This window comes from Scyliorhinus canicula, chromosome 21 (assembly GCF_902713615.1).
Source record: "Scyliorhinus canicula chromosome 21, sScyCan1.1, whole genome shotgun sequence".
NCBI lineage: Eukaryota > Metazoa > Chordata > Chondrichthyes > Carcharhiniformes > Scyliorhinidae > Scyliorhinus > Scyliorhinus canicula.
This window is the reverse complement of record NC_052166.1, coordinates 17,472,911-17,498,590: the sequence shown is the minus strand read 5'-3', so window position 1 is coordinate 17,498,590 and position 25,680 is coordinate 17,472,911. Positions and strand designations below refer to the sequence as shown.

General features: G+C 47.4%; 1 protein-coding gene across 7 annotated transcripts in view; it reads left to right on the top strand.

Moving 5' to 3' along the window:
- Positions 1-25,680, top strand: part of LOC119955564 (glutamate receptor ionotropic, NMDA 1) — a 221,420-nt gene that overhangs the window by 169,132 nt on the left and 26,608 nt on the right. For 6 of the 7 annotated variants that reach the window (XM_038781881.1, XM_038781882.1, XM_038781875.1 and 3 more), the window contains 2 exons: positions 137-246; positions 1,033-1,178. In XM_038781881.1, the coding sequence (XP_038637809.1) occupies positions 137-246; positions 1,033-1,178 (256 nt within the window). Of the gene's footprint in view, positions 1-136; positions 247-1,032; positions 1,179-2,049; positions 2,107-25,680 lie in introns of all 7 variants that reach the window. The other variant, XM_038781877.1, reaches the window with a different exon arrangement.

Genomic DNA, 25,680 nt, shown 5'->3' with positions numbered 1-25,680 from the left:
TGAGTTCCCTGAAGCACCTACATACAAATTAGGAGCAGAAGTAGGCCACTTGGTCCTTTGAGCCTGCACCGAGAACATAGTGTTCAGTTTCTCTTAAAATGCTTGTTGACTAGTTTTTTTTTAAATCTTTCTTTAGTTTCCATGAGAATGGCTTTATGGAAGACCTGGACAAGACCTGGGTTAGATATCAGGAATGTGACTCTCGTAGCAATGCTCCAGCCACTCTGACCTTTGAAAACATGGCAGGTAAGCATTCCACGAGCCATCCATGCAACTGATGGAAACCTTCCCGTGTTTTGCTGCTTCGGAGGAGCTCTTAGGAATAAAAGATCTCAAGGATTCCACACCTGTGCACATCACTCTTCGATAGGAAGCAAAGACAGGAAGGTACAAGAGATGCGCAGAGAGTTGCTCCAGAGCCTCCCACTGCCAGTGGGATTCTTAATGATCGAAGACTGGAGACAGGACAGTCAGCTGCTTTCACTGATTAACATGAAAGTGATTGGATATCAGAGTGTATTTGAACTTTAAAAGCTTGCCTTTGCCACTATTCCTGTTAGGCAACCGTCAATATCCACTTCTCCTAAGAGTTACCATCACCTTCCAGGTAATCAGTGAAAAAGAAATGACCATGGAGAGAAATTGGTGACAGGAAGGGCTGTTTCCCGGGTAACAGGACAGCGCGCTTGGATTACAGTTGTATTGGGCATTGATGAGCATAGGTTGCCGCATCATGATCACATTTACGCTGTTTGTGTGCCAGTGCCTCGTGTGTGAAGCTAACCAGTGACGGAAAATCTCGCAATAAAATGATTTGTTCAGTATTGTCATCCTTGACAAATACTCCCTGAGATCGGTAAACAGCTGCCTCATACCTGTCTGGTGTGTTAAGAGTGGGTTTGGCACACCCCGATTACAAAGGAAATGGGATTTGCTGGGACCTGCGGTTTGATCCATCTATTTGAGTTTCAGATCGGAGTATCAGTCCTCGCATCAGTCATTGAACTTTTCTCTTTGTTTCCTTTCCTTTAGGTGTCTTTATGTTGGTTGCTGGAGGGATTGTTGCAGGAATATTCTTGATATTCATTGAGATTGCTTACAAGCGTCACAAAGATGCTCGGAGGAAGCAGATGCAGCTGGCGTTTGCTGCAGTCAATGTCTGGAGAAAGAATCTGCAGGTATGTTTTAGCATTTGATCCCAGATACTTCTGGATCACATCACTGAGGTGCTACTAGTGACATGAAACCCTGTTTAAGAATTGCAGAATAGCTTCCTTCCGTGCTGTAACCATTCAGCCTGCCGAGCCCATGTCAGCTCTATTAATGAACAATTTAACTATTCCTCGTAGCCCTTGAAACCATTTCTCTTCAGGTGTTTATCCACTTGAAAGTCACAATTGAAGCTGCCTCCATCACACTCCCAGGCAATACGTTCCAGATCCTAACTATTTGCTGTGAAAGAAAGTTTTTCCTCATGTGACCATTGGTTCTTTTGCCAATTAATCACTTTAAATCAGTGCCCTCTGCTTCTGGATCCTTCGGTGAATAGGAACAGTGTCTCCCTATCCACTCTGTCCAGATTGCTCATGATTTTGAACTCCTATCAAAGCTCCTCTTAAGCTTCTCAGCCCCAGCCGAAGTATGTGAGGCCATAAGAATTGGAGCGGGAATAGACCACACAGCCTCTTGAACCTGCTCGGTCATCCAATAAGATCATGACTGAATTTCTGCTTCAAGTCCACTTTTCTGCCCATTTTTCATATGCCCTGACTCCCTGAGAGATCAGAATTTCGATGATCATTCCCCCAAAACCCTCTGGGATAGAAAGTACCAAAGATTCTCAACCAGGCGACTGAAGAAATTTTTCATAATCTCAGTCCTGAATCATCGTGCCATTATCCTGAGGCTATGGCCCATGTGTTGCAGATTCCCCAGCCAGTGCCTACCCTGTCAAACCCCTTCAGAATCTTGTGTGTTTCAATGAGATCACCTCTCATTCTTCTGAACTCCAGAGAGTATAGGCTCAATTTATTCAGCTTCTCATCACAGGACAACCCTCTCATCCCAGGAACCAATCCAACGAATCTTCGCTGTACCACCTCCAAGGCAAGTATATCCTTCCTTAGATATGGAGACCAAAACTGCGCACAATACTTGAGGTATGGTCTCACCCTATACAACTGTAGCAAGACTTCCTTGTTCTTGTACTCCAAGCTCCTTGCAATAAAGACCAACATGCCATTTGTCTTTCTAAATGCTTGCTATACCTGCATGTTAATTTTCTCTTTTACTTATGCGAGTACAAGTCTCTCCAAACATCAACATTTGAGAAGTTTCATACTTTAAAAAAAATATTCTTCTTTTTTATCCTTATTACCAAATGAATAACCAGATTTGTTGCCCACTCACTTAACCTGTCATTATCTTCTTGCGTCTCTTTGTACCCTCCTCACAGCTTACACTTCCACCTAGCTCTGTATCATCAGTATCACCCTCGGTCTCTTCATCTAGGTCATTTATTTAGGTTGTAAATATCTGTGGCCCCAGGACTGATCCTTGCTGCTTTCCACTATTCACCGCCTGCCATTTGAAAATGACCCAATAATCTCGACTCTCAGCTTCCTTTCCATTAGCCAATCCTCCATCCACACTAATATATTACCATGAACTCTTACCTTGCATGTTAATCTCTTGTGTGGCACTTTGTCAAATGGCTTTAGAATACTAGGTCCACTGGTTTCATTTTATCTACTCTACTAGTTGCATCTTTAATCAGATTCTCCAATTTATCCATGTATCTGAGGTTTCTCATCCCCATAGCCATTCTCTTAAATCTTTCAGAATCCTCAAGCCTTGCCATCCTCCCTATAGTACAGTGCATGGAATTGAACAGAATACTCTGGATGAGACTGAACCAGTGTTTCATGAAGGTTCATCATAATTCCATTGCTTTTATACTCGCTGCCTCCACTTATAAAGCCCCAAGCCCCGTATGTCATTTTAACCACTTTCTCAACCTACCCCATCGCCTTCACCGATATATGCACATATACACCCAGGTCGCTCTTTCCCGCACACCCTTTAGAATTGCACCCTTTATTTTATATTGCTCCCCTTCTTTCTACCTCACAAATGAATCACTTCACATTTCTCTGCATTAATTCTGATTTGCCTCGTATCCATTCCACCACCTGTATGTCCTCTTGAAATCACCACTACCCTCCTGAGACTTCACAATACTTCCAAGATTTGTGGTATCTGCAGATTTTGAAATTGTGCCCTGGCCACCCAAGTCTATGCCATTAATGTAGATCACGAAAAGCAGTGGTCCGAATACTGACCCCTGGAAAACCCCGCTGTGTACCTCTAATCCTCTAATCTGAAAAACAACCGTTCGCTACTCTCTGTTTTCTGTCTCTCAGACAACTTTCATTTCTGTCCCACGGATCTTCGTCTTTTCTGACACACCTGTTACGTGGAACTTTATCAAAGGCCTTTTGTTCTTGCCTCAATGACACTATGCACATAAAACAACCTGAGAATCTCACAACCCTATATTTAGCAATTCCGGGAAATGATCAAAGTATGCTGTTGGCTGTGATCACCACTCCAGAATCTGCGGGGTTCATTTCGCAACTCATTTTCTACATCGGTATCGCAATATTGCACATTGGTATATCCATTTGATTGTTTAAACAATTGGCACTTCTTCATGAGGAATTTAGAATTTTCTAACTCAGAAGGATGGCATTCTGTGTATCTCCCACTGCCTGTCCTTATTTTATGATATATTGTACATTAATGCCCTCATTTCTCAAAAAAACAGTCCTCGGGGCCAACATCCATGAAAAGCTCCTTTTCTCTCCAAAGCCCTTGGGTGAGTTATGGAAACTCAAATCTATGCCCAGCTTTCCCAGAACTGCGGACGGGATTCTTCGGCCTCCCAGCCGCGTGTTGCTCAGTGGCAGGATGCGGTGCACGTTCGCTGGCAGCGGGATATACTGCTCCCACTGCTGTCAATAGGAATTCCCATTGAAGTCGTCCCATGCCGCCGGGAAATGTGCTGGTAAGAATACGCTGCTGCTGGGACCAGAGAATCCGCTGCCAGCGAACGGCCGGAGAATTCCGGCCTACATGTTTGAATCCCTCCACTCCGATCTCCATGCTCTGCCACAGTACTTAAACACTTCTGAAAGATAGACCATCGCTCTTTGTCCTTCACAACCTGCCTGCAGCCTTTGACATGGTTGACCACACCATCGTCCTCCAAAGCTTCTCCCCCTTCTGGGTGGGGCTAATCTCACCTGAATCCATTCTTATCTATCTAATCGTAGCCAAAAAATATATCACTTACAAAGTCTTTGTTTCCCGCTCTTGTGCTATTACCCTTGCCCTCTCATATTTTTCATCCACGCGCTGCACCTTGGTAACATTATCCAATGTGTCAGGGCCTACTTGTAAGCTGGTGACACTCAGCTCTACCTCACGCCTCTTGATCATTTAATTGTCTCTAACTTATCAAGCTACTTGCCTAATATCCGATAATGGATAAGCAGAAAGTTCTTCCAACTAAATACTGGGAAAATTAAAACCATTGGTTGAGGTTTTCCAGACCACTCTCCATCACCCCCCCCCCCCCCCCCCATGTGTTCTCATGGTGGAGGCAGCTCGCGATAGGCCTCTGGTGGGATCTTCCCGCCCCACTGAATTCTATGGCACTAAGCATGGCTCACCCGCCAAGGATTCCACTGGTAGGAAGGGCTGGAAAACCCTGCCCACTGTCTTTGGTACCCATTCCAAATTCCACCCATTGTCACCATGGTAACACTGCCCAATTCCTGTCCTGCCTCAGCTCATCTGCAGCTGAAAACTTCATCCGTGCTGTTTTCACTTCTAAACTTCCAATGCGCTTGAGACCGGCTTTCCCACACTACTCTGCATAACCTCATGGTCATTCGAAACTCTGTTGCCCATGTCCGAACTTGCACCAAATCCCCTTCACCCATCCCCACTGTGATCACTGCCCTGCATTGGCTCTGGCTTAGCAAGGTCTCCATTTTAAAATTCTTATTCTGGTTTTCACATCTCTCCATAACCTCCTCCCCCCTAACTCCACCAGCCCGAGAAACTCATGTCGATCCCTCCCACCCCACCAATCCTGTTCTCTTGGGCATTCCTGATTTTAATTGCTCCACCATTGGCCTAAACTCTAGAATTCCCTCCATAAATCTCTATGCTTCTGTTTCCTGCTTTAAGATGCTCCTTTAAAACATATCTCTTTAACCAAGCCTTTAGTCATCTAGGTTAAAATCTCTTTCTGTAGATTAGTGTCAAATATTGTTCTATAATGCTCCTGTAAAGCATCTTGGCATGTTTTATTATGTTAAAGATGTTATATAAATGCAAGCTATTTTTACTGTTGTTTTGTGTACTGTGTATATGTCCTTCCCTCTGCGATATGCACTGTGTATATGTTCTGCCCATTGCGATATGCACTGTGTATATGTCCTGCCCACTGCAATATGCACTGTGTATATGTCCTGCCTTCTGCGATGTGCACTGTGTATATGTCCTGTCCTCTGCGATATGCGCTGTGTATATGTCTTGCTCCCTGTGATGTGCACTGTGTATCTGTGCAGCAAAGTACGGAATTCCCTTCACAGATTTGGATTTGGCCACCAGATGAAACAGATTGCTTCTTTTACAAGTTTAGAAACTAAGTGATAAATTTTTGCTGATTTTTTCAAAAGAATTGGTCTTAATGTAATCTTGTCAGGGATGGAATTACATTTGTTTTAAAATCTTGTAAAAGTGCAGTTTCTCCCCTTCCCTTAATGCTTAAGTCTAATGTATATTTCCGTATGTGATATAGAGTCCATGATCGAAGCACTGATGTATTACATAGACTCAGTACCTCTATGCCCTGCAAGTGGGGCAGAGACACTAAAAGGTGTGTGAGTTTGGGCACCAAAGTGCCTGACTTGGAACCTTACTCAAATGGGCATTTTCCCAGTGGGTGCTGAACAGACTATTTAAGATTCGAGTGATGGTGTAATGAGAACCCTGTGATGCCACGCCTGTGATTTCCGTAATGCCTGTCAAGAGCACCCAGGAGGTAAGTGACTGTTCCTCTGTGATTTTTGAGCACTTCACTGATTTCTGTTTGCGAATATTGGCTCAGGGGATAGTCACAGATTGAAGTTGACTCTCTGTCGGTTTTTGGAGAAGCGCTGTTCCAACTGGCCCTGATTGTCATTTGTAAAGATGAGTGACATGGAGAGATGAGTGACATGGCTTCGTCTGAAGAGGGCTCCGGAATGTTTGGAATGTAGACTGTGTGGTGGCTAATGGAGGCTTTGTTACAGTGTAGCCACTTTTGGCACTTTGTCCACTTGGTGGTGGTCCGTGCTACTACAGATGGGTCGGGAGGGAGGGGGGCGGGGGGGCGGGTGGGGAGGCAGCAAGGCGTGAGGTGTTGCTTTGCAAGATTCCTGCCGTAGTGACCATTTGGGTAATTTTAATCATATTTAAGTTCTTAAAATGAAGTATCGAGTCAGGTGGACACTTGTGTGCCTTCTGGTAGCGATTAACCTGTCCTCAAAGGGAAGATATCACTTAGCATCTCCCATTGGCCTCGGAGCAGCTTTCATCGTGAGAGGTTTACCGCGGTACTTACTCTCTGTTCATATCTTTTGGACAAAGGCCTCAAATATTTGCAACTTCTGTGAAGGTTCCTCGATCCACAGAAAGTTCAGAGATTAGACTTGCCAGGAGCAAGTAAGATTTCACAGCAAAGAAACTCACTTGAAAGCTGCTGTGGTTTCGTCAAGGTTTCCTGTTGGGGAACAGATGGAATCGTAATCAACAGCATTTTTAACCCACTACCAGTTCAGTGCATTCTTCCTTCTCTGACGATCCTGTCTTTTATTGAGGTGATATCTCATCACCTTTGGTAAAGCTCCTAACCCTTCTTTATTTGTGACACTACAGGAAAAAATGATTTAAATAGCACCTTTCAAGACCTCAAGATATCCCAAATGCTTCACAGCCAATGACGTGTAATTCCTGTTGTAGAAAAATGCAATCATTAGCAAACAGCAAGGCCCCACAAACAGCAATATCTCAGTGTTATTGACTGAGGGATGGGTATTCGTGAAGATATCGGAGGAAAACAACATTCTTTTTGAATAGTTCTGTGGGATCTATTGCATAAATCGGAGCAGGAAGATGTGTTCTCGGTTTAATATCTGATCTAAAGGAAAGCTTCCCATGACAGTATTCTGTCTATCAGTCCTGCACCATTATCAGCCGAGAATATCTACTTTCAACTCACCGCAGGACCGGGATTTAAGTCCACATCTTTCTGACTCACGGGTTGCGTGAAAGATGGTCAGGCTGCCTGAAGAGAGGGGGCATTACAGCCAGTCTGGATACACTTTGACCTTGGGTCCTTTCCAGCAGGGGTTGTTCAATTTCATCAAGGAGCAAGAACAGTGTCTAATGTTCCGCTTGACCACCTGACACAGAATTTTAGTGTCCTCCAGCAGTGTGAGGTGATCTTTCAGATGCCCTGCCCCAGCTGCCTTATCAAACACCTGGCCTGCTATATATAAAGGAGGGACCTTTCACCTGCTGTCCGATGACACTCTTAAATTGAATGACACTGAGTTGGACCACTCAAGAGTTCTTCAGTGGTTACTGTAGTGAAGCACAAAACACCAACCTAAACATTTCCACATCTTTCTGTTATGTGAGATGGAGGAGCAAAGAATCTTCTGGTTCCACAGCCCACCTGAGAGTTTGTTGCTGGCATGCAATAAACCCCCCTTCAATTTTCCCTCCTTCCTTCCCTTCAATCCCTACCACCCTTATCACCCTCTCAGGACATATCTGAGAGTCTCTGTTCACAAGGCAAACAGCCAAAGGTGATCACTCAGAAATGGGTAAGCAGCATCTGGACACACCACAGACAGATAAAATGTGCAGATTACCCAAGTGATTGCAATTTGGCCCAATCCTCTGTCTAGGATGAGCAGCAGGCCATAGGTAATTTCTATCGCACTTTCTCTGTAAGCTGGGCTTGCTCTTGCTCTATCATGCCTCTTTGAGTTGAGTGTCGCAGATGGACAATGGAGAATGTTTATTGAGATACCTTTTACAGAAGAGCTGGGCTAATTGGTTTGTTGGAAATACAAATACTACTAGATTGAAAAAACACTGAATTGTGAATTCTGGACATGGTTGAAATTATCAAACGTACATCTGTTTTTTTGTAAAAATTCAAAATCCTCCTGTGGAGCAAGTACCAGTTCCTCCAGGAATGCAATATCCATTCTGTGTCTTCAATATCTAGATATCTCCATTATTTTTTATCTATGTATTTACAGTGCTTTCCAATATAAACCATCAAGAGTGAACTTGTGGTCTGAACTCATACTGTGCATTGGAATGTGTATTCATAGTTGGAATTTGTATGTCTGATTAGGGTTGCCTGTTGTGATTTCAAATGTAATGCTTTAATTTACGAGATGTCCCTGTGATTTGGAATATATACTCATAGGGCGCGATTCTCCGCAAATGCAGAGAGTCGTAAAGGCTGCCGTGAAACTGGCCGTGTTTCACGGCAGCCTCCGCGCCCCCTCCCGGGATCCGATTCTCCCCCCGGGCGGGGCTAGCAGCGCGGCCCCGCGAAGCACGGCATCACGGGCTTAGCGACCGTCGTTAAGCCCGCGCGCCAAGGGTCACGGCGGCTGACGCGCACGATGACGTCAGCCGCGCATGCGCGGATTGGACGGCTCCAACCCGCGCATGCGCGGATGACATCATCGCGCATATGCATCAAACTCACGCATGCGCGGTCCGTCATGCCCCTCAGCCGCCCCGCGGACTGATCCTGCGGGGCGGCGGAGGAACAAAGAGTGCGCGGGTATCGGACCCGTGGAGCAGCCGTGGAGCAGCCGTGCCAATCGGTGCCATGGTTGTCCGGAACGGCACTTTGCGGCCATTTTCACGAACGGTGAGAGCAGGTGTGTTTGCGTTCGCGAAAACGGCCGTAAAGGCCTGGGAACTCGGCCCATCGGCCAGGGGAGAATCGCTGTTCGCCGTAAAAAACGGCGAGCAGCGATTCGTGTCGTGGGGCGGCCGTGGGGCGGCCGTGGGGGGGGGGGGGAGAATAGCGGGAGGTCGGTAAAAATGTCGGGAAGGCCCTCCCGCTATTCTCCGACCCGTCGTGGAGTGGAGATGATGGATGCTTCTTGCTTCTTGCTTTAATGTCTGCCTGTGAGTTCTGCTTTATGCTGTAGTTTTATTTTGTGCATCTATTTCCTGGGATCCATCACAATGTGGGATGTGCATTTATGGTTCGGAATATGAACTGTGGTTTGGAATGTACACTGTGATATTGCACTTAGAAATGTGATTCGCACCAGGTCCTCATGCTTTGAAAAGTATTGTGGTGGTATGGATATGAGCACTGCCATTGGTGCAGAGCACTGGCTTCCCATTGGCTCTGGCTGGTCATGTGCCTCTCATCCGATTGGTTGGGACTAGTCATGTGACTGCTCTCCAATTGGTCGAGAGGAAAGAGAGCCTCCGAGGCAGGGTATAAGTACCCAGAGTTCTCGGCGGTCGGTCATTCTCTGTAGTCGACCACCGGGCTAACAACTAGCTGATTAAAGCCACAGTTCGGATTCTAAATGTGTCTTGAGTCGAATTGATGGTACATCAAGTATGTTGTAGTTTGACATGAGTATCTGTGGAAGGGATTCATGTGGAGCTAGATCTGATCTAATCACACAGGCAGAATTATCACACAAAATGGGACAGGCCCTCAGTATCATGAAATGGGCAGGCTACTGTCTGGCCCAATGTTGATTGGTACCCAGCCTACGGAGAAGTTTAGCATCATGTGTCCGTGGGCTTACTTAAAGGCAGCCTGTGCGTCTTAAAGGAGAGGTGCATTTTTGCAACAGGTAATCAGATGCCACCTGAGATGACAGGCAAGGAGTAGCTTTAGGGGACTCCTGCTTCTCTAATGCAGCACTGGACATCTTAATGGAGGTGGCTGCCAGGAGGAGGGATGGTCTTTTTCCACCAAGTGCAGGAGCAGGAAGGTATCCTGCAAAGTTGCTGCGATTGCCAGCAGTGGACGCAGGTGGCAGAAGACATCACTACCAGGAGCATGTTCAGTTACCTGGGCAGGTTGGCAAGGTAACATTCCCAACTCCTATCACTCAACAGGCTCAGCATAACCCTGCATTACCTGAAATCCCAAAACTCACCACCTTTTCATCCTTTGATGAGAAGAATTTTCCTCCATTCACTGCAGCACGTTTTCCTTCATCTTCTTCTGCTGCCATTTGCACCTCCACCTCTCCTCGATATTACTTCCTATATTTCTAAACACCTCCGCCAACCCTCACACACAGGCAGGATTATTTGACCTTGATATGCATCCCCAAAAAGTCTCACTAGGCTACTCTTCTGTTATACTGCGAAAGCTGGCGAGCAATATTAGACAGGCAAAGAACAGGTGAAGGGTGAGCTATCATTCAAGTCCATCCCTTACCCAAGAAACAAGTAAATGCAAATTGTGAGCATGGGGTTGGGTCAAGAGCATGGCAAGTAATGAGGCTGGGTGACACATCTTGACGATTGTACACTTTGTTCCCTCTCACTGAAATTTCATCCTTGCACACTCTCCATGACAAAATGTTGCTGCTTTCAGCCACCCCTCTTTTTCTGCTTCTCTTGCACGCTAAATGTTAATCCATATTCCTCTTTTCCATTTCAGGTCAATATAATGTAAAACTCTCAGAGGCTAAGCAACTGATAAAGCAGCAGCCAAGGTGATAAAGTGTTACTTTAGCAAGCATGAGCCTAGAGACTGTCACTGCACATTCTGCAGAGTAGAAATTATTCCACACTGGGAACCCTGCAGCGACATGGATAATGGGATGAGACGGCCTGGGAAGCTACAGGCCAAAGGGAGTACTCACAGCCAGTCCTGCTTAAGGGAACAGCCTGTGTTCAAAGTCTGCTCCCTATACACCAGAGCCTTTCATTGAACAGAGTAGCCGGCAGAGCACTTACTCACAACAGCACAAAATGTGTCAGAGTCCAGCTCTAGCTTACATTTTTTTTGTTCTTTCATAGGGATGTTAGATTTGTTGACAAGGCCAGCATTTGTTCCCTATCCCTAATTACCCTTCTAAAAGGTGGTGGTGAACTGGCTTCTTGAACCGCTGCAGTCCATGAGGTATAGGTACACCCACAATGCTGTTAGGGAGGGAGCTCCAGGATTTTGACCAGCAGCAGTGAAGGAACAGTTGTATCATTCCAATTCAAGAGAGTGCGTGATTTGGGGGGGGAAGTCCGGGTAATGGTGTTCCCATGCATCTGCTTCTCTTGTCCCACTAGGTGGTAGAGGTTATGGGTTTGGAAGGTAATGTCGAAGGAGGCTTAGCGAGTTGCTACAGTGCTTCCTATCTATGTTACCACTGTACATCAGTAGTGGAGAGAATGAATGTTGAAGATGGTGGATGGGGTGCCGATGAAGCAAGTTGTTTTGACCCGGATGGTGTTGAGCTTCTTGAGTGTTGTTGGAGCTGCACTCATCAAGGCAAGTGGGGAGTATACCACCACACTCTTGACTTGTGACTTGTAGATTGTGGACAGGCTTTGAGAAGTTAGGAGATGAGTTACTCATTGCAGAATTTCCAGACTCTGATCTTATCCTGTAGCCACGGTGTTTATAAGGTTGTTCCAGTTCAGTTTATGGTCAGTGTAACACCCAGGATGCCGATGATAGGTGATGGTAATGCTGGAGATAATGATGGAATCACGGTGAACATTCCTTCGCTGAGATCTCATCCTGTTGCCATCATGATTCTGCGAACTAATATCTTATCAGCTTTCTAATCAATGAAGAGAAGTACAGATAAGAGTGTGGAGAGAATGGGCAGTGTCGTGTTCAATGATTCAATTGTTCTGTGATTGATTATGTGAGTCTAGAAACTGATCTATGCTGACTATGCTTGATTGGTTAATCCTGCACGTGGACTCAGAGCAAAGTATACAGACACCAAAGAAAGACCTGAGGGGGGCGATTCTCCAATATGGAGCCCAAGTGTTCGTTCCATTGTGAGCGCCGTTGTGTTTCATGACGGCGCGAAACGGGCACGCGGATGATTCTGGCCCCAACAGGGTGTGAGGAATTGCGTGCCGGCGTTGGGGTGGCGTGACGCGGTTGCGCCGATTCTCCGGCCCGGCACAGGGCTCGGAGAATCGCCCCGCCTGGAAGGTTGAACTATCAGCATGAGTGCAGAGGCCAAGCGCTGCAACAAGTAGCTTTCAATTCGGTGGAAGAGAAGGAAATCAAATTGAGGTTTGCAAGATAGAACATAGAACATAGAACAGAACAGCACAGAACAGGCCCTTCGGCCCTCAATGCTGTGCCGAGCCATGATCACCCTACTCAAACCCACGTATCCACCCTATACCCGTAACCCAACAATCCCCCCTTAACCTTACTTTTATTAGGACACTACAGGCAATTTAGCATGGCCAATCCACCTAACCTGCACATCTTTGGAATGTGGGAGGAAACCGGAGCACCCGGAGGAAACCCACGCACACAGGGGGAGGACGTGCAGACTCCACACAGACAGTGACCCAGCCGGGAATCGAACCTGGGACCCTGGAGCTGTGAAGCATTTATGCTAACCACCATGCTACCCTGCTGCCCCTCCATGCTACCCTGCTGCCCCTAAGATGATAAAAGGTTTGGATAAAGTAGACATGGAGCAGATGCTTCCTCTTGTGGGGCATTCTAGAATGAGAGGTCATAGTCTTAGGATAAAAGGTAGCAAATTTTAAAAAGAGTTGAGGAGAAACTACTTCTCCCAAAGGGTTGTGGATCTGTGGGATTCGCTACCCCAGAGTGCGATGGATTCTGGGACAGTGAGTACATTTAAGGAGCAGTTAGACAGATTTTTAATTGGTAATGAACAAAAGAACAAAGAACAAAAAAAATTACAGCACAGGAACAGGCCATTCGGTCCGACCAGTCTGCGCCGATCCAGATGCTTTATCTAAACCTGTTGCCTATTTTCCAAGGATCTACTTCCCTCTGTTCCCCGCCCGTTCATATCTCTGTCCAGATGCATCTTAAATGATGCTATCGTGCCCGCCTCTACCACCTCCGCTGGCAAAGCGTTCCAGGCACCCACCACCCTCTGCGTAAAAAACTTTCCACGCACATCTCCCTTAAACTTTCCCCCTCTCACCTTGAAATCGTGACCCCTTGTAACTGACACCCCCACTCTTGGAAAAAGCTTGTTGCTATCCACCCTGTCCATACCTCTCATAATTTTGTAGACCTAAATCAGGTCCCCCCTCAACCTCTGTCTTTCCAACGAAAACAATCGTAATCTACTCAACCTCTCTTCATAGCTAGCACCCTCCATACCAGGCAACATCCTGGTGAACCTCCTCTGCACCCTCTCCAAAGCATCCACATCCTCTGGTAATGTGGCGACCAGAACTGCACGCGGTATTCCAAATGGGTTGAAGAGTTATGGAGAATGGGCGGGACAGTGGGATTAAGGCTAGGATTAGATCAACCTTGATCAAATTGCAGAACAGACTCGATAGTCACAATGGACCAATTCTGCTCCTATATCTTATGAATTTATGAAATGATGTTAAATCCTCAGTGTGCATGCTGCTAAATTATTCTTGCATTGATGTTGGACCTCACATTCTGACCAATGAGGAAGTAAACACAAAAGGCATTCAGAAGACTGTTGGAATTCAGGGAGTGTTGGTGTACCGAGCGGAGGATCGAGGGAATGTTGGTGTGCTGAGGGGAGGATTGAGGGAGTGTTGGTGTACCGAGGGGAGGATTGAGGGGGTGTTGGTGTACTGAGGGGAGGATTGAGGGAGTGTGGGTGTACCGAGGGGAGGATTGGGGGAGTGTTGAGGTACCGAGGGGAGGATTGAGGGGGTGTTGGTGTACTGAGGGGAGGATTGAGGGAGTGTGGGTGTACCGAGGGGAGGATTGGGGGAGTGTTGAGGTACCGAGGGGAGGATTGATGGAGTGTTGGTGGACTGAGGGTTGGATCGAGGAATGTTGATGTATCGAGGGGAGGATCGAGGGAGTGTTGGTGTACCGAGGGGAGGATCGAGGGGGTGTTGGTGTACTGAGGGGAGGATTGAGGGAGTGTTGGTGTACCAAGGGGAGGATTGAGGAATGTTGGAGTACCAAGGGGAGGATTGAGGAATGTTGGTGTACCGAGGGGAGGATCGAGTGGGTGTTGGTGTACCGAGGGGAGGATTGAGGAATGTTGGTGTACTGAGGGGAGGATCGAGTGGGCCGAGTGGGCGTTGGTGTACCGAGGGGAGGATTGAGGGAGTGTCGGTGTACCGAGGGGAGGATTCAGGGGGTGTTGGTGTACCGAGGGGAGGATTGAGGAAGTGTTGGTGTACCGAGCAGAGGATTGAGGAAGTGTTGGTGTACCGAGGGGAGGATTGATGGAGTGTTAGTGTACTGAGGGGAGGATTGAGGAATGCTGGTGTACCGAGGGGAGGATTGAGGGAGTGTTGGTGTACCGAGGGGAGGATTGAGGGAGTGTTGGTGTACCAAGGGGAGGATTGAGGGAATGTTGGTGTACCGAGGGGAGGATTGAGGGAATGTTGGTGTATCGAGGGGTGGATTGAGGGAGTGTTGGTGTACTGAGGCGAGGATTGAGGGGGTGTTGGTGCACCGAGCGGAGGATTGAGGACTGTTGGTGTGGGAGGAGGATCGAGGGAGTGTTGGTGTACTGAGGGGAGGATCGAGGGAGTGTTGGTATACCGAGGGAGGATCGAGGGGGTGTTGGTGTACCGAGGGGAGAATCTAGGGAGTGTTGGTGTACCAAGGGGAGGATTGAGGGAGTGTTGGTGTATCGAGCGGAGGATTGAGGGAGTGTTGGTGTACCGAGGGGAGGATCGGGGGAATGTTGGTGTGGGAGGAGGATCGAGGGAGTGTTGGTGTACTGAGGGTAGGATCGAGGGAGTGTTGGTATACCGAGGGAGGATCGAGGGGGTGTTGGTGTACCGAGCGGAGGATCGGGGGAATGTTGGTGTACCGAGCCGAGTGGAGGATTGAGGAAGTGTTGGTGTACCGAGGGGTGGATTGAGGGAGTGTTGGTGTACCGAGGGGTGGATTGAGGGGGTGTTGGTGGACTGAGGGGAGGATTGAGGGAGTGTTGGTGTACCGAGGGGTGGATTGAGGGGGTGTTGGTGGACTGAGGGGAGGATTGAGGAAGTGTTGGTGTATCGAGGGGAGGATTGAGGGAGTGTTGGTGTACCGAGCGGAGGATTGAGGGAATGTTGGTGTACCGAGCGGAGGATTGAGGGAGTGTTGGTGTACCGAGGGGAGGATTGAGGGAGTGTTGGTGTACCGAGGGGTGGATCGAGGGAGTGTTGGTGTACCGAGGGGAGGATCGAGGGAGTGTTGGTGTACCGAGGGGAGGATCGAGGGAGTGTTGGTGTACCGAGGGGAGGATCGGGGGAATGTTGGTGTACCGAGCCGAGTGGAGGATTGAGGAAGTGTTGGTGTACCGAGGGGTGGATTGAGGGGGTGTTGGTGTACCGAGGGGAGGATTGAGGGAGTGTTGGTGTACCGAGGGGAGGATTGAGGAATGCTGGTGTGGGAGGAGGATCGAGGGAGTGTTGGTGTACTGAGGGGAGGATTGAGGGAGTGTTGGTATACCGAGGGAGGATCAAGGGAGTGTTGGTATACCGAGGGGAGGATCGTGGGAGTGTTGGTGTACCGAGCGGAGGATCGAGGGAGTGTTGGTGTACCGAGTGGAGGATCGAGGGAGTGTTGATGTACCGAGCGGAGGATCGAGGGAGTGTTGGTGTACCGAGGGGAGGATCGAGGAAGTGTTGGTGTACCGAGCGGAGGATCGAGGGAGTGTTGGTGTACCGAGGGGTGGATTGAGGGGGTGTTGGTGGACTGAGGGGAGGATTGAGGGAGTGTTGGTGTACCGAGCCGAGTGGAGGATTGAGGAAGTGTTGGTGTACCGAGCGGAGGATTGAGGGAGCGTTGGTGTACCGAGGGGAGGATTGAGGGAGTGTTGGTGGACTGAGGGGAGGATTGAGGAAGTGTTGGTGGACTGAGGGGAGGATTGAGGAAGTGTTGGTGTACCGAGCGGAGGATTGAGGGAGTGTTGGTGTACCGAGGGGAGGATCGAGGGAGTGTTGGTGTACCGAGGGGAGGATTGAGGGAATGTTGGTGTACCGAGGGGAGGATTGAGGGGGTGTTGGTGTACCGAGCGGAGGATTGAGGGAGTGTTGGTGTACCAAGCGGAGGATTGGGGGACTGTTGGTGTACCGAGGGGAGGATCGGGGGAATGTTGGTGTACCGAGCCGAGTGGAGGATTGAGGAAGTGTTGGTGTACCGAGGGGTGGATTGAGGGGGTGTTGGTGTACCGAGGGGTGGATTGAGGGGGTGTTGGTGTACCGAGGGGTGGATTGAGGGGGTGTTGGTGTACCGAGGGGAGGATTGAGGGGGTGTTGGTGTACCGAGGGGAGGATTGAGGGGGTGTTGGTGTACCGAGGGGAGGATTGAGGGGGTGTTGGTGTACCGAGGGGAGGATTGAGGAATGCTGGTGTGGGAGGAGGATCGAGGGAGTGTTGGTGTACTGAGGGGAGGATCGAGTGAGTGTTGGTGTACCGAGGGGAGGATCGAGTGAGTGTTGGTGTACCGAGGGGAGGATCAAGGGAGTGCTGGTGTACTGAGGGGAGGATCGAGGGAGTGTTGGTGTACCGAGGGGAGGATCAAGGGAGTGTTGGTATGCCGAGGGGAGGATCAAGGGAGTGTTGGTATACCGAGGGAGGATCAAGGGAGTGTTGGTATACCGAGGGAGGATCAAGGGAGTGTTGGTATACCGAGGGAGGATCAAGGGAGTGTTGGTATACCGAAGGAGGATCAAGGGAGTGTTGGTATACCGAGGGAGGATCAAGGGAGTGTTGGTGTACTGAGGGGAGGATCGAGGGAGTGTTGGTATGCCGAGGGGAGGATCGAGTGAGTGTTGGTATACCGAGGGAGGATCAAGGGAGTGTTGGTGTACTGAGGGGTGGATTGAGGGAATGTTAGCGAATTGAGGGAGTGCTCGTGCACTGAGGGGAGGATTGCCAAGGAGAATGTCTCCTCAATAATTTGATCTTTGGCAGTTCTGCTTGGCAACCCACTTCTTCGTCATCCTCTTCTTCCTCCAACCCCTTCTTCATCATCTGAGGAACTTCTTCCTCCTCCACCTGAGACCCTCTGAAAGGTTTCCTTGTGCAGCATTCCGCAAGCTGCTCAAATTTTCGAAACACATGAATCTGTAATGTAGGGCTCCATTGGATTGGGTCAGGCTCTCGTCTTCTGTGTTTTTTCTCTAAAGAACTTTAGTTTAAATGTGGGACTCAATCTCTTGGTACTGTGCATCAGTGCCTGGGTGCCTGGCAGAAGTCCTAGCCACATGTAGAGGGAAATGCACTGTCTATCAAGAGCCAGTCTCAAAGCTTTTGTTCTGGGTCAAAGACAGGGTGGACTGAGAACCCTGATGACTCAAAGATAAGATGGAAGCATAACATTACAAAGTGACGTTGATGGATTAAGTGAATGGACAAAACAGTGGTAAATGGATTGCAATGTAGCCAAATGTGAGCTCATCCATTTTGGTCCTAAAAAGGATAGAAAAGGATATTTCCTAAACAGTAAAAATCTCGAAACAGTGAAGGTCCAAAGAAACTTGGGAAGTTCAGGAACATAGATCATCAGATCATTAAAATGTCATGAACAGGTATATAAAATATTCAGAAAGGCTAATGGACTATCTGAAGGATTAGACTACAAATAGGTAGAAGTCATACTTCAACTGTGCAAAACCTTTGTTCGATCCACACCTGGATTTACGGTAAGCAATTCTGGCCACCACATGTTAGGAAAGATATATTGACCTGGGAGGAAGCGTGGTGTAGATTTACCAGAATAATACCTGTAAGAGTTAAATTAGGTGGGTTTATGAGGAGAGATTACATAAACTGGGGCTGTACTCACTTAAATTTGGAAGGTTAAGGAATGATTTCTATTAGAGTTTTCATGGTATTAAGGGATCAGATAGTATAGATGGAGAGAGACTATTTCTGCTGGTTTGAGTGTCTAGAACAGGGGTGGGCAAACTTTTCCGTGCAAGGGCCACATTCAGAAATTCACAATTTTAAAGGGCCGCATAGTATATTAAGTAAAATAATTAATATTTTAAATAGCCAAAATAAAAGGTCTTTAAAGAAAAAAAAGCACATTTATTTGAAAAACAAAGTAACTCAGTAAGTAACAGAACAATGTCAATGAGAATGATGCATCTGACTGCAGTCATTTACCAGTTTGTTGAAATCAGGTGTCAAGTTGCTTGTGCTGATCCTTAACACTGACAGAAGCACAGCCTGGCCGAGTCAACGATAAAAACACGCGTAGTGGGGTGGATGGGTGGGGCTGCCTTATTGGTCGGTTTAGTTGGGTGTGCGACCAATAGGCGTCCAGGTTACAAACAATAATAAGGCTTATTGTTTGTAACCTGGACTCCTATTGGTCGCACACCCAACTAAACCGACCAATGAGACAGCCCCACTCATCCACCCCACTACGCGCATTTTTATGCGGCCCGCCAATGAGGTGCCCGGAATCATAACCGGCATTTTTGAAAAACCGCCGGGGGAAAGCCGCTGAAGTAAATAGAACATAGAACATAGAACAGTACAGCACAGAACAGGCCCTTCGGCCCTCAATGTTGTGCCGAGCCATGATCACCCCTCTCAAACCCACGTATCCACCCTATACCCGTAACCCAACAACCCCCCCCTAACCTTACTTTTATTAGGACACTACGGGCAATTTAGCATGGCCAATCCACCTAACCCGCACATCTTTGGACTGTGGGAGGAAACCGGAGCACCCGGAGGAAACCCACGCACACAGGGGGAGGACGTGCAGACTCCACACAGACAGTGACCCAGCCGGGAATCGAACCTGGGACCCTGGAGCTGTGAAGCATTTATGCTAACCACCATGCTACCCTGCTGCCCGTTGAATAAGCGCATTTACTTCAGCGGCTTTTCCCCGGCGGCTTTTCAAAAATGCCGGTTATGATTCCGGGCACCTCATTGGCGGGCCGCATAAAAACCTTTGTCGGGCCGCATGCGGCCCGCGGGCCGTAGTTTGCCCACCCCTGGTCTAGAATTTGGGGACAGAATCTATAGATTAGAGTCAGACCTTTCAGGAATGAAATTAGGAAATATACAAAGGATGGGAGAAGTTTGGAATGCTCACCCACAAGTTGCAAATATGTTAGATACATTGCTAATGTTAAAACTGAAATGGTTTGATTTTTCCTCAAAGAATATAAGATAAAGGAGGGTTTATGCAGTAAGGTCATTGTTCAGCTATGGTCCCTTTAAATTATGGAAAGGCTCAAGGGGTGAAATGACCTCCCTCTTTCCATGTACCTAGGAATGGGCAGCACGGTAGCATTGTGGATAGCATAATTGCTTCACAGCTCCAGGGTCCCAGGTTCGATTCCGGCTTGGGTCACTGTCTGTGCGGAGTCTGCACATCCTCCCCGTGTGTGCGTGGGTTTCCTCCGGGTGCTCCGGTTTCCTCCCACAGTCCAAAGATGTGCAGGTTAGGTGCATTGGCCATGATAAATTGCCCTTAGTGTCCAAAATTGCCCTTAGTGTTAGGTGGGGTTACTGGGTTATGGGGATAGGGTGGAGGTGTTGACCTTGGGTGGGGTGCTCTTTCCAAGAGCCAGTGCTGACTCGATGGGCCGAATGGCCTCCTTCTGCACTGTAAATTCTATGTAAAGAATGGCACAATACGAAAGCACCATTTCTACTGCCAGTGAACTTGGCAGGGACTTACATTGTTCCCTGTCTCTGCTCAAGGACCATCTGAACATTCAGGGAGGGGAACCCCTTCCTGTTATAAAATAGAACAGTTTCCTGATTCAGGAGGGTCAGGGGTGATGGTGGTAGGGGGCAATGTGTGTACAGTCAGTGAAACCTTGTGTCGAGGGAAATCCAATGTTGTGGACAAATCCAAGAGCTGTTCTGATGAGCAACAGCGGTGGAAGGGACATCTGTGACCTGTTTCCTGGTCAGCAGGCCATGTGTTTGGTTCCAATTCTGTTGCAACAGGCTGTCTGTCTGTTGAAGCACAATCTCCTGATGCACAGCTCCTCAGACATATTGGGATAACATACTGGATAACGCTGTGGATGCCCATTCACCAGTAGTCCATAAACTGTGAGGACGTGACATTTGGGGTCGCAAGCCCCCTCTCCCTTGAGACAGCATTGGCGACGGTGGAGAGGAGACTGGAGGTTCTGGGGGGGGCAGCCATGGACCCACTGGATCGATGCTACAAAACAGTAAGGGATGGATGGATTTTTAGGGGTGAGTTTGCGTGGGACCGGGATGTTTATGTACTGACGGTGCAGGCAGAGGCAGACAAATGTAGCTCAGTCACTAACCAAGTGTGAGAAAATCTAGGTGAGGTGACTGAGCTGGGAAGGCAAGTGGCTTTTCAAACCTAATTGTATTTCTGCTCCTCTTGGAGCTTGATTTACTTTAGAATATAAGAACTAGGAGCAGGAGTAGGCCATCTGGCCCCTTGAGCCTGCTCCGCCATTCAATTAGATCATGGCTGATCTTTTGTGGACTCAGCTCCACTTTCTGGCCCGAACACCATAACCCTTAATCCCTTTATTCTTCAAAAAACTATCTATCTTTACCTTAAAAACATTTAATGAAGGAGTCTCAACTGCTTCACTGGGCAAAGAATTCCATAGATTCACAACCCTTTGGGTGAAGATGTTCCTCCTAAACTCAGTCCTAAATCTACTTCCCCTTATTTTGAGGCTATGGCCCCCTAGTTCTGCTTTCACCCGTCAGTGGAAACAACCAGCCCGCATCTATCCTATCTATTCCCTTCATAATTTTAAATGTTTCTATAAGATCCCTCCTCATCCTTCTAAATTCCAACGAGTACAGTCCCAGTCTACTCAACTTCTCCTCGTAATCCAACCCCTTCAGCTCTGGGATTAACCTAGTGAATCTCCTCTGCACACCCTCCAGCAGCAGTACATCCTTTCTCAAGTAAGGAGACCAAAACTGAACACAATACTCTAGGTGTGGCCTCACTAACACCTTATACAATTGCAACATAACCTCCCTAGTTTTAAACTCCATCCCTCGAGCAATGAAGAACAAAATTCCATTCGCCTTCTTAATCATCTATTGCACGTGTAAACCAACTTTCTGTGACTCATTCACTAACACACCCAGGTCTCCCTGCACAGCAGCATGCTTTAATATTTTATCATTTAAATAATAATCCCGTTTGCTGTTATTCCTACCAAAATGGATAACCTCACATTTGTCAACATTGTATTCCAGCTGCCAGATCCTCGCCCATTCACTTAACCTATCCAAATCCCTCGGCAGACTTCCAGTATCCTCTGCACTTTTTGCTTTACCACTCATCTTAGTGTCATCTGCAAACTTGGACACATTGCCCTTGGTCCCCAACTCCAAATCATCTGTGTAAATTGTGAACAATTGTGGGCCCTGAGGGACACCACTAGCTACTGATTGCCAACCAGAGAAATACCCATTAATCCCCACTCTTTGCTTTCTATTAATTAACCAATCCTCTATCCATGCTACTACTTTACCCTTAATGCCATGCATCTTTATCTTATGCAGCAGCCTTTTGTGTGGCACCTTGTCAAAGGCTTTCTGGAAATCCAGATATACCACATCCATTGGCTCCCCGTTATCTACTGCACTGGTAATGTCCTCAAAAAATTCCACTAATTTAGTTAGCCACGACCTGCCCTTTATGAACCCATGCTGCGTCTGCCCAATGGGACAATTTCTATCCAGATGCCTCGCTATTTCTTCCTTGATGATAGATTCCAGCATCTTCCCTACTACTGAAGTTAAGCTCACTGGCCTATAATTACCCGCTCTCTGCCTACCTCCTTTTTTAAACAGTGGTGTCATGTTTGCTAATTTCCAATCCACCGGGACCACCCCAGAGTCTAGTGAATTTGGGTAAATTATCACTAGTGCATTTGCAATTTCCCTAGCCATCTCTTTTAGCACTCTGGGATGCATTCCATCAGGGCCAGGAGACTTGTCTACCTTTAGCCCCATTAGCTTGCCCATCACTACCTCCTTAGTGATAACAATCCTCTCAAGGTCCTCACCTGTCATAGCCTCATTTCTATCAGTCACTGGCATGTTATTTGTGTCTTCCACTGTGAAGACCGACCCAAAAAACCTGTTCAGTTCCTCAGCCATTTCCTCATCTCCCATTATTAAAACTCCCTTCTCATCCTCTAAAGGACCAATATTTACCTTAGCCACTCTTTTTTGTTTGATATATTTGTAGAAACTTTTACTGTCTGTTTTTATATTCTGAGCAAGTTTACTCTCATAATCTATCTCTTCTTTATAGCTTTTTTAGTGGCTTTTTGTTGCCCCTAAAGATTTCCCAGTCCTCTAGTCTCCCAGCAATCCTTGCCACTTTGTATGCTTTTTCCTTCAATTTGATACTCTCCCTTATTTCCTTAGATATCCACGGTCGATTTTCTCTCTTTCTACCGTCCTTCCTTTTTGTTGGTATAAACCTTTGCTGAGCACTTTGAAAAATTGCTTGGAAGGTTCTCCACTGTTCCTCAACTGTTCCACCATAAAGTCTTTGCTCCCAGTCTACCTTAGCTAGTTCTTCTCTCATCCCATTGTAATCTCCTCTTTTTAAGCACAAAACACTAGTATTTAATTTTACCTTCTCACCCTCCATCTGTATTTTAAATTCCACCATATTGTGATCGCTCCTTCCGAGAGGATCCCTAACTATGAGATCATGAATCAGTCCTGTCTCATTACACAGGACAAGATCTAGGATCGCTTGTTCCCTCGTAGGTTCCATTACATACTGTTCTAGGAAACTATCGCGGATACATTCTATAAACTCCTCCTCAAGGTTGCCTTGACCGACCTGGTTAAACCAATCGACATGTAGATTAAATTTCACAAAGATATAAATTATTAGTAATTCCTGTTGCCGTGCATGACTGTTACTAAGAAACCAAATTTAAGCGACCCTACAACCCCCATGAGGACCATGGGGAAACAAGCATTGATCTCCCTGTGAGACTCATGGAATATGAGCTCCCTAGGTAGGGGGGTTTAGGCTAACTGCCTGGGGCTCGTTAAGGCAGGGGATAAAAGCAAGCCCAACTCAGGCCTGATTAGATCTAGCCTCCAGCAAGGTCTGTTTTGGGAGTGAGATGCTGTACTAAGCATGTAATTGTAAATATGCCAATAAATTCACCTTCATTTGCGAAAGCTTCCTTACGAGTTATTATATTGGCGACAAGGATCTACAAGAATCTACAAAAGCCCTGGACTTGCCTATCCGCAGGATAGCACAGAGGGCAGCACAGTAGCACAGTGGTTAGCACAGTTGCTTCACAGCTCCAGGGTCCCAGGTTTGATTCCCCGCTGGGTCACTGTCTGTGCGGAGTCTGCATGTTCTCTCTGTGTCTGCGTGGGTTTCCTCCGGGTGCTCCGGTTTCCTCCCACAGTCCAAAGACGTGCAGGTTAGGTGGATTGGCCGTGATCAATTGCCCTTAGTGTCCACCCTTAGGTTAGGTGGGGTTATAGGGTGAGGGTAGAGGTGTGGGCTTAGGTAGGGTGCTATTTCCAAGGACCGGTGCAGACTCGATGGGCCGAATGGCCTCCTTCTGCACTGTTGATTCTATGATTCTATGAATGAAGTTCATAGGGAGTGCGGTATGTCTTATTGTTTAAAATGCCTTTGTTTGGTCAATTGGATGCCTTCGGTATGGGCTGGAGATTTGGAATCACTATGCAGAACACATATGGTACTTCTTTCAAGCAAATGGTGTATTGGGGGAAGACCGACAAAAGGTTCTCCTTCTGACCACCTGCGGGGCCCATACATTTGGTATCATCAAAGGTTTGACCTACTCAGTTGCACCAGATTCCAGGTCATTCGATGAACTCATGGTAATGGTTTCCGATCACTACGACCCCAAACCTGCTGTGATTATGCAACGGTACTGATTTAACATGGCAATACACTCCCCTAGTGAGTCAGTTATGGACGTTTTAAACTCGATTACAGCGCTTGGCTGAGCACTGCAAGATCAGGCCACCCCTCTCAGAAATGTAAAGGGACAGACTCATGTGCATCAATAATCTGGCCACTCAATGGAAGCTGTTAGCGGAAACTACACTAGATTTCAGCCAGCCATTGAACAGAATCCCTCTGGCGGAGCAGTCCCCGAGGCAGGTTTGTGGCAGACTTCACGTTGCGGGCGCTAACGCAGCCGGGTGGGATACTTTGCCCGAAGAGGATGGTGAGATGCTGCTGTGCTGCCATTGTGATCGAAGGTCTCTGTGATGATAGGTAGACTATCATCGGTATATAATATGAGTAGATCATCATCTGCATGTTTATTATAAGTTTTACTGTTGTAGTTCTAGCACCGACCAGCAGGTGGTGTGAGTATGCAGGCACATGACCCGGATGCACCATGTGTTCCAGGAGACGGTGTTAGTAAGGAGGTTGTAGCAGTCTCATATTAGAGTAGCTCTGTAGTATCTTCATGTAAGTTAGTATTAGACCATTATTTTCAACTGTATGAATCTTAGACATTTTAGTAATCTATTGGTGTAGTGTTAGTAATAAATAACTTTGCATCCAAAACAAAGTCTAATATTCTTTGTTCACACGGCAATATCAAGATTCAACATCAGTTCAATCAAAGAACATTACAGTTCTGTGAGGGTCAGGGCCACAGCGATCGCCCTGGACAAGGGCTTTGTACATGGTCCAGGTCCAAATTTACTGGGAAGAGACTGGTTGAGGGTCCTTCGAAAAAATTGGCAGCAAATTTTTCGAATGGTCTCTGCCAATCTTTATTACGTGTGATTTAAATATCCGAAGGTTTTTCAGGAAGGTCTGGGCAGGATTTAGAGTACCAGAGCCCACATCTATGTCGATCTTACTGCTCAGCCGCAGTACTTCCAGACGAGGCTGGCTCCCTTTGCAAGATCTAGGAGTCATCCGACCCGTACAGTTTGCGGAATGGGCTGCATCGATGGTGCCAATCATGAAACTTGATAAAACCATCCGGCTATGTGGGGACATCAAGTTTACTGGAAATAAGGCTTCGCGATTGGACCGTTACCCAAAGCCCCGGGTCGTATGCTTGGCCGGGGGCTGTTCATTTACAAAGCTCGATATGAGCCATATCGATATGAGACATATGAGCTTGTCTCCAAAGTTTACCATGATAAATACACAGACACAGATTTACCAAAGACATCACTAAAACCACCTATTTTCACCTCATAATTATATGACCCAACCCCCACCCTCTCCCTCCCTTCAGCTCATCTGCTGCTGAAACCTTCATCCTTTCCAGGGGCACTGCCAAGGTGCCAGGCTGGCAGTGCCAGCGTGCCCAGGTGCCAGGTTGACACTGCCAGGGATTGGGCCTGGGGAAGCCTTACCGGGTAGACGGGAGTGGGGGAGGGGTGTGCCCAGGA